The sequence below is a fragment of the Populus euphratica genome, unplaced genomic scaffold, assembly GCF_000495115.2.
Source record: "Populus euphratica unplaced genomic scaffold, PopEup_1.0 scaffold75.1, whole genome shotgun sequence".
Lineage (NCBI taxonomy): Eukaryota > Viridiplantae > Streptophyta > Magnoliopsida > Malpighiales > Salicaceae > Populus > Populus euphratica.
In genome coordinates, this window is record NW_011499866.1 from 172657 (window position 1) to 182445 (window position 9789).

Genomic DNA, 9789 nt, shown 5'->3' on the forward strand with positions numbered 1-9789 from the left:
TTTATAGTATAAAAAAAGATGGAGTTGACGCTTGGAATTTAACATGTCAATGAGATTAATTCTTTTAAAATTTTATTCTTTTAATTTTCTTAATTAATTTTAATATTTATGATTATTGGGATAGAATTATATAGCACTCGTTAGTTTAATTGAGAATATAATTATTTAATTAATAATCATAATATTAATAGTCATGTTATTTCACTGTAATGTTTAAAGTGTATATAAACTTGTTATCACACGTGAAAAAGGCATATAAAATGCTAATATTTTTTTTATATTTTTTTATGAGGTTTAAATGATTTAGTTGTGTTAAATAGATATTATTCTAGTGGAAGATATATAAAAGATTTTTTAAAAAAATTAACCATCTTTCTGCACTATTCCCGATCATCAAACAGTGTATTTAAGAGTGGGGTTGCCTGAAAGCCACGCTCTTGCAATTTTTCTGGGAATGAAAACAACAATGACCATGTTTTTACAAGGTGTTCTTCGGAGCCACTAGAACATCAACATCTTTTTTATAATGTCGAATCCTAACTCCTTTTGTTCTAGTGCGTTTGGTGGGTTTTTTTCTAGAGCTCGAAGGCCACTATCCCCTTATAAAACTTGACATGGACGGCGCAGGCCATGGCGTGGTTTGTTTTATGTATCACAGAGAAATCAACATTGTGATAAGAAAAGAAGAATCCCTGTCGAGGATACGAACGTGGATGGGACACCATTCCAAGGCGTCTGCAAACGATTCTCCTCTCTCGGATGTATTATTGTCCGCAATAAAAATGCCTTGGAGTATCTCCCCCCCCCCCCCCCCCCCCCTCTCCTTATTGGACTCCGTTGGATAATGGTTAAATATACGGAATGTTATGTACGAGAACAATGCCGCTTTTAATCAGTATTTCAAGATAGGACGTACAGAGACAAAACAATCAGTATCTAGGAGCAAGAGAACTCCCATTTTCAAAGTTTTTTTTATTTTAATAATATTTTTTACATATAAGCATTTGAAATCTATACAACAACACGAAAAATAAATAATTTAAAAAATATATTTAAAAAACAAATAGGATAAAATAAATTTTTTTCATGATAATTTTACACGGTAAATTTTTATATAACAAGATGACATGTAACATGTCTTTTCCATCCCTGTTATTTTTATCTCCTCCGTCCCAAAGCAGTAACAAAACACCGTCCAAGTGACTCCCCCGCCTGGACTGGGTGTTTGTTAAGGTGGTGTAGAATGCCCTTTAGATTGAGAATTGCTTTGTAGAAAACAAACGAAAAAAAACCATCTAGTGCATAAATTATACCGAACAGACGCAGTTAATGAGAGAGATGAGATTACAACCATGATCAAGTGAGTGCTCCCCTCCCCAAATCTCAATCACGCCACTAATAACTGCGGTAACATTTGCATCGGAGTTGCTTTCTCCTGCCATAAAGCTATACCACCGAATAAATTATACGTTACCATTGTTTTCCACATGAAAAATCATTAGATTCATGATTGTAAAATCACAGCAAGGCCACTGGGTTCCCCGCTGCCATGGAGTGCCGAGGGGAAAAATTGAGACTTTCTTTCTCCAGCCTAACCAACAATACATTGACCGCTCAACGAACTAATTAACCCCCCCCTCCCTCCTCCCTTAATTGGACGGAGGCATGTCTTCCGTCGCCATATCTTACTTCCCTTGAATACCATCCATCTCCACTCCAGCCAGTGGAGATTAAATTTTATTTTAAATTGCAATAAGAACTTTAATTTCCAAAAGATTACAATATCACATACCCTCGAAAAACTGTTTGTTATTACGATCAACCAACCGCGTCAACTTCAAAAAGTGGTCTTTCAAGAAAGAAGAGGGAGATAATTAACGTTGTCCTTTCTCCATATCAACTAAACAGAAATCGATTCGATATACTTGAAGAAATTCGTCAGTGGTGGGGGATCAATTTCGAACAAAAAGTAGGGCAAAATGGGGAATCAAAAAGGGGAGTCCCGAAAAGCAGGCTTTTCAAAAAGACAAAGGAACCTCATTGTCCCCTTTTTTCCACCGCCACCCCCACCAAATCCTGTATAACCCCTATCTTGCCCCTCGCTCTTCAATTAGAAAATAAGCACGAAGAACAAGTCAAGAAAACTAAAAAAATACCTTCTTCCTCAGTATGGACCACTGGTGGAAATTGGAAAGCCAAGTGGGGTTTAAGCTTACGAGTATTTTTGTAGTTATTTTTAAAATATTTTTTATTTAAAAATATATTAAAATAATATTTTTTATTTTTTAAAAAATATTTTTGATATTAATATATTAAAATAATCTAAAAATATTAAAAATATATTAATTTAAAGTATAAAATAAAAAAATTTAAAATTTTATAAAAATATTTTTAAAATATAAAAATAAATAAATTCTATATTTGTTAACGGGAGAGGGAAAAGGGACAGAGTTTTTTAATGAATAACAGGGGAGAGAGAGAGAGAGACAAAAAAGGCGAGAGTTTTTTAAGAGAGAGATTAAAAAAGAAAGCTTTTTTTTTTTTTTTTTTCCTTAGAGAGAGGTGTGGGCTGAGTTTAATTGGATTTCTTTTTTGTTGGAAACAGAGCACAACAAGGAGAGACCCCCTTCAAAGTAAAGTGGAGAGCTAAGGGGGGGCGTAGGATAAGCAGAAGCTGAAGAAGATAACCTAGAGAGTTTGAGTCTTTCAAGCTCCCTTCACATCCTCTATCTCTTACACGGTAGTGTAGTAGTGGTTGCTGCTATGCTTATGCTTTAACCTGCATCAAAGGGGCGTAGGACAAGGGAGGTTTTGCTCTGGTTCTTTTCTGGGTTTCTTTTGTTTTTAGTGAAGATGGGTTCTCGTGGTTGTGGTGGTGGTGCTCATTTCAGCAGAAGCAGAGTGTTGGTTTTGGTTTTTTGCTTATGGGGTTTGATTCAACTATCTTGCGCTGCTAGATTGAGTGTGTCAAGACAGAAACTTGAGGTTCAAAAACACTTGAACCGCTTGAACAAGCCAGCTGTTAAAAGCATTGAGGTACCTTTTCCCCTCTCCTTAAAGTTCTGTTTGGTCACTGAGAAAGTGAGGGAAAGTGAAGGAAAATGTGTTTCTAAAGCTGTGTTCTTTTCTCTCTGGTTGCCTAAATGGTTTAAGAAGTTAGCTCGAGTTGAGCCTAATAGTGGATTTATGGGGTTAGCTACTACACTATTATCTTTCGGTTTCTTGCATTTTCTCATTGCTAAAAAATGGGTAAAGAATGTAATGTTATTTTATTAAATCTCCTTTTTTTTCTGTTCTGTGATGGCCATCAAATTTCTTGATTTCTTTTTTAAATTATATTGTTTTGAAACAGCAATGATGTTTTATACAATTTTCCTCCTCTCGTTCTTTCTCTCTCCGTATAATGACGTCCTTTTTGGATAGTTATTGAAACAAGATGGAAAGCAACAGAAGCAAGAATTTACTCAAGACTGCAAATTTTAATTGCTTTTGGTACTTTACATTTTTCTCAGCAACCAAGCAAAACATAAATGCAAGTGGGCACTGTGATTTCTCTTGTAGTTTCATGTACATGTGGACTCAAGACCTCACTGATGCACTTAACTCCTAGCATGACTTGGTAATTTATTGGGCTGACCAATTCGGGGTATTACTGCAAGATTCCTCATCATCTCTCTTGTATTTTTTATGGCTATACAGAGTCCAGACGGGGATATAATTGACTGTGTTCACATGTCTCATCAGCCGGCTTTTGATCACCCCTACCTCAAAGACCACAAGATTCAGGTCCATCTTCTTCAGTCACTACTTCAAAGCTTATCCCTTTTTCATGTTTTTGGTTTTTTCTGTTGCTGATTCTATGTTTTGGGTTTCTTTTTGGTTAATTAGATGAGACCTAGTTACCATCCAGAAGGGCGGGTCTTTGATGATAGCAAGGTGTCTACAGAATCCAAAGAAAGAAAAAATCCTATCACTCAGCTGTGGCATGTGAATGATAAATGCCCCGAGGGTACTATACCTATTAGAAGAACAAAGGAGGATGATGTTTTAAGAGCTACCTCCGTGAAAAGATATGGCAGGAAGAAGCACAGAGCCATCCCCCAGCCGAGGTCCGCGGATCCTGATCTCATCAATGAAAGTGGCCACCAGGTAAAGTTTCTTGCTTTTATACCGTATAAATTTATCGAAAGTCATATAAAAGTATCTTTAGCGACCCACTTTTTTGATTTTGTCATGCTCTGTTTGTTTCAAATGCTCATTTTCCTGTGGCAATTTCTTTGGGGTGATTAGCATGCAATAGCTTATGTGGAAGGGGATAAGTACTATGGTGCAAAAGCAACCATCAACGTATGGGAACCCAAAATTCAACAACCTAATGAATTCAGCTTGTCACAGCTGTGGATATTGGGAGGTTCCTTTGGTCAAGATCTCAATAGCATTGAAGCTGGCTGGCAGGTATTATCCCAACTAGTTTAATCCTACTTCATCTATACTGGCCAGAAATAATTTAACTTTATAATGGAGACCCTACATCTTCCATTATTTAAATGCTTGCAATGTGAATGGAAACAGGTTAGCCCAGATCTGTATGGTGATAACAACACAAGGCTCTTCACCTACTGGACTGTGAGCTTCTAATCCTGTCACTCCTTCAATCAATCTTATAATTTTCATGGATTATTAGCGAATAGATTTTACCCAGTTGTTTTTCTTACGCTAATATCACAGAGTGATGCATATCAAGCCACGGGTTGCTACAATCTTCTTTGCTCAGGCTTCATTCAAATCAACAGTGAGATTGCAATGGGTGCAAGCATCTCTCCTGTTTCTGGCTACCGCAATTCCCAATATGATATTAGTATACTTGTCTGGAAGGTAAAATCCAGGGCCTCACATTCACATTCAGCCCAAAGTTGAATAGCTAAAGAGCAAGTCGTTAGTAAGATTTTCAATATATAGGAGCCAAAGATAAAATTAGAGCAACAGATGCTCTGAATGGTTCAAATTTATGTGAAGATGCATCTTTGGCCATATTAGAATATACTTTCATGTATATAATAGAGGCCAGAGTGTCAGAACATCATTAGGGTGCAGGTGCTGAGAATCTTTTGGCATTATCCTTTGATCATTGATTTTCCAACTCACCGAATTGATAAGAGGACATTGATACAGAAATAATAGATGCCATTTACCTTCCACGGCAGTGCTTAAGGAATGACTTCTACTGTAACTATATATTTTAACTGCCTTGCCCAGTAGGCCTGCTGCACCTATTCCCTATCTACACTGTTGCTCGCTGAAGCACCCATTTAACTTGGTTATTCTGGAACTTCTGCAGGATCCAAAGGAGGGGCACTGGTGGATGCAATTCGGCAATGACTATGTGCTGGGTTATTGGCCTTCTTTCCTGTTCTCATACCTAGCAGACAGTGCTTCCATGATTGAGTGGGGAGGTGAGGTGGTGAACTCAGAGCCTGATGGTCGGCACACCTCCACTCAAATGGGCAGTGGTCGTTTCCCCGAGGAAGGGTTTGGTAAAGCAAGTTATTTCAGGAATATTCAAGTTGTTGACTCCTCGAACAATCTCAAGGCCCCTAAAGGGATTGGCACCTTCACTGAGAAATCTAACTGCTATGATGTTCAAACTGGCAATAATGGGGATTGGGGCCGTTACTTTTATTATGGGGGGCCTGGTAGAAATGAAAATTGTCCATGAAGTAAAACACCGTCCCATTTTCACCCCCAACACATTCTCTCTCCCTGTGTATCATTCAGCCTAGTGCAATGCCTCTCCCTCTCTTGTATACCTTTATTTTTTTTTAGTTTTTACTATTAGGTCGGGTTACTAAACATGTGACATCTCTGAAGCGGGAAGTTTTGACTTTGTTTTTTCACCAAGATTCTCCTTGTAAGTGGCTGGGGGAAGCGGCCAAGTTTCTCAAAAAGCTAAAAGAAACAGGCCTTTGTTTGCTCTCTCTGTTTTTCTATTTGTTTGTTAACACTCCTTGGAGTGGCTCGTTAATGAATGAATCAACTTCTCTCCTATCTTGCCCTCTCAAAATATTCAAGTTTGCCACATGTTTATCTTTGTTCCTCCACTTTAGAACACAAAAGTAGAGAAATGAAGGGTGGAAAGGACCAGGGAGCTCTGTGAGGTTAGAAGAATATTCTCATTCGAGGAAAAAAAAACAGGAAAAAGAAAATATTATCTGGATGATAAAGTGTTGCTTGTGAGTGGATGAATGGCAGTGCACTCAACAGCCCGGCCATCTTCACCTAAAACTGACCAGTTAAGCAGTGATAAATTGCATTGCCAATCTTCATTCCTCGGAATGCTTCCAGTTAAAGATTCCTTAATGTGGAGTACATAAAATAAGATAGATTTTTCAAGATCGGCATGATTAATTAATTAAGATACTAAAATGTCATTTTCTGCCAACAACCTAGAATGTGCAGGAACACATGGACTGCAAGCCTTTGAGATGGGGTTAGTCATGTGGAAAGAGGGGAGAATGCCAGTGCTCAGATTCATTATTCAAGGTCTGTTCTAGGTTGATTAAGATTTAAGAACTGCCGAGAAATCAAAGTGAAAATTATCGTACATGGACCTTTCAAACTAGATCCAGCTGTTGCAAGACATCCTGGGTAAAATATTTCAGCTGTAGCTAGAGTACAAGTCTAGGGTTTCGTTTCCCACGGCACTGTTATCAATCAAAATCTTGTTCAAAACCACAACATGCGTTCCACAGTTAAAGGGTCAGAAGGCTTGAGTCCAGTTTGGCATGGCACTGGTCAAGATATCATTTTATATTTTTTGAACAAGAAGAGATCACTCCATGCTGACCAGATCTACAATGCAGAAGCATAAGATAACCAGATCTATCAAGTATTATTGCTTGAGTATGGATGCACAGACATCTTCTTATGAATCCATAAAATAATATTTTTTTATTTTTTAAAAATTGTTTTTAACATTAAAATAATCTAAAAATATATTAATTTAAAATAAAAAAAATATTTTTTAATTTTTAAAAAATATTTTCAAAACAAAATATCAAATAATATAAATAATATTTAAGATGATCACGTCGACAAATTCCTTTTTTTTGGGCTCGCTGCAAAAAAAAGAAGAAGTTAAGCCTACTTTTCACGAAAAATTGAAATTCTTTTATTTTTTTAATATATTAATAGAAAAAATAAATTTTAAAAAATAAAAAAAATATTATTTTAATATGTTTTTAAATAAAAAAATTAAAAACCAGGCATTAAGATGTTACCGTATATTTATACATTTCCATTTCCACGCGTGAAATTTATTTATCTAGTGACTCATATTGTGAACATGGGCGGAAAAAAATATGAAAGAATGTAAAGACAAGATGGGGCCTTGGACCCCTTTTGTATCCCAAAATAAATAACTAAAAAAAACAAGAAAATCATCGCAGAGCACCCGCAGGCTGCAAGAACACGATGAGGACCCGGGTGAACCAGAAATCGGCAGCAGCAGAACTTCCAGGCAATCGGCCGGTGCTGAAGGCCTCCCGCGGGGAGGATTCCTCGCACCTATAGATCGGCAACCAGAGAGTTTTTCTTGCGGGAATTGCACTGGAAGAAAAAGGAACAATCCTACAAGTAAAAGGAGAGGGAAAAAAGAAGCCTTATATGTGGCAGAGACAGCATTGAATCCAGCAACTCGACCTGAAAAAACTAGGTCTCTGAGTTGAGGAGTTCTGAGTTCTCTTCCTGAGTTTTATCATAAAACACTCCCAGCAACTATACATAATGCATAAATGATAACGGTTGTCAACTGAGAATTAACTTGGAAAATAATTATAATTATAATTCAAGAAGCTAAATAAAAAAAGCAGAAAAAAATTAAATGAATATATTCATTAATTTTTTAGAAAAAAACTACTGATAATCATGTAATATCATTAAATCCAAAGTACAGAGTGAGAAACAGACGCGATTTTTTTTTTTGTGTATTTATTTATCAGAAACACCGCCTCTGAATCAAACAGACCGTAGGCTGGGTCATCATTTGGCCGAAGGCATGGACATTTCTCACCACAGGCAGAAACCCCAGACCTGCACGTCCCAGTTTCAGTCATCAGAGGGACCAGCATCAGCTAGCTTGGTACTCGCATCAGAGTTGATTTTCACGTACCAGGGCCGGAACAGGGGACTTCACTGCACAGATTGCGACCGGGCTAGTTTTGATGCCATATATGTCACATTAACACTTGAAACTCATCTACATTACTTTGGATTGAAAATATAATTTTAATTAAAGAGAATGAACACATTTCGACTAAAAAATTTAAAATGTCAGATGATTTTTTTAAAATAAATTTACATTACACTCTGAAAAATCTAACATAAATATAAGAAATATCGGGCACCAATCCAAAAGAAATGACGCATGATCTCATTTATACAGGAAAAATCCCACAAAGCTCTGGTCCCTGTTCGGTCAATTGTTTACGGAACCCGAAGCAGAAGAACTATAGGCTGCGGATTTTGTTGATTTATTGGTACCAGTATTCGACGAACCAAGAACAATTAAAGTTATTCTGATCTGTTAAAGGAGGGAAGGTTCAGAGGAATGCAAGAAAGTGGCCATCGTTTTCCTTACGAACTCTGTCTCTCCCCATTCTGTAGTAGCTAGAGGCTTTAAGCCATCATTCAATGCTGACCATGCTGCATGAATCTACCAAAATTCATCTTCTTCTCTAACCTTACTCGTACCTATTCAATGTTGAGCATGCAGGACAGGTCTTTCATGCATGGGGGTATTCTGCAGTGAATACCAGCTCGATATCCAGCTCCTATCATTAAATCTTTAATTCTCACCATAGTTCAAGATCCTCAACAACTCTCATTTTGAACATTAAATCATGTCAAGTTTTTATCTTTCAACGATTCTAATCATTCTTAGTGTCCTGCATGCATATATTTGCTGGAAAGTGCTCCAAGATGGCGATTCTGAATGGTGTTCTAGTTGAGATGTGCTTTATTTTATCTTTATCGCTTTGATTCATGAAAGTTTCTATGTGTTTTTTTGAGTCAAATACTTTTAAAATTATAATAAAAACAAACACAATTTCAACCGATCATGTGACCGTACATACATCCAAATATTGTTAACTTAAAATTGCCTCTTTTCCCAGTACTTGAAAATTAGTATATAGATAGACTGTTCACAGACATCCCTTGCGTGCAAAATACAAGAATATTATACACACATCATCCTTGAAGAATCTTTTATGGCACCTATGTTTAAAATCAAACTTGTTATTGCATCTGAATGTAGGTATACACTTCCTGGAGAGGAATTCAATGACAAGATTTGAATTCAATGCATTTAGGCTAAATGAATAATTTTCTTGCCATTTAAACGAATCCCTCCATAACCAACTTCAGATTTCATCGATAAATTGGAAATGAGCTGGTTATTTTGTATAGGTCGATGTTTCAATAATTTTTTTTTAATATAGGATCTAAAGTTTTATTTTTACGTTTTAAAAATACTTTAAAAAAATTTAATTTTTTATTTGCTTTAAATTAGTTTTTTAATATATTTTCATGTTATGTTTTTTGCTTTCAAAATTTTTTACTTTAGATTAATATATTGATGTCAAAAATAATTTTTTTAAATAATAAAAATATTATTTTAATATAATTCTAAATAAAAAACAGTTTTAAAAACAATTTTTATTACCCTTCCCAAACTCTACGTCCTACACCACACGTTAAAACAAAATGTAAGACAAACTACCTCAAACAAGG

General features: G+C 36.1%; 1 protein-coding gene across 1 annotated transcript; it reads left to right on the top strand.

The window, feature by feature from the left end:
* Positions 1–2421: 2421 nt before the first annotated feature.
* Positions 2422–6045, top strand: LOC105126088 (uncharacterized). The gene is made up of 7 exons (XM_011026832.1): positions 2422–3036; positions 3700–3786; positions 3889–4149; positions 4291–4455; positions 4573–4626; positions 4729–4875; positions 5339–6045. The coding sequence occupies exons 1-7, from the start codon at positions 2854–2856 to the stop codon at positions 5714–5716; spliced, it is 1275 nt and encodes a 424-aa protein (XP_011025134.1). The 5' UTR covers positions 2422–2853; the 3' UTR covers positions 5717–6045.
* The last annotated feature ends 3744 nt before the right edge of the window (positions 6046–9789 follow it).

What these genes read in the sequence shown, in the direction of transcription:
- LOC105126088 (XM_011026832.1), top strand. Translation starts at nt 2,854, where the DNA reads ATGGGTTCTCGTGGTTGTGGTGGTGGTGCTCATTTCAGCAGAAGCAGA. An exon ending in GCATTGAAGCTGGCTGGCAG is followed by an intron (nt 4,456 to 4,572) that starts GTATTATCCCAA and finishes GAATGGAAACAG; the next exon opens with GTTAGCCCAGATCTGTATGG. An exon ending in GGCTCTTCACCTACTGGACT is followed by an intron (nt 4,627 to 4,728) that starts GTGAGCTTCTAA and finishes CTAATATCACAG; the next exon opens with AGTGATGCATATCAAGCCAC.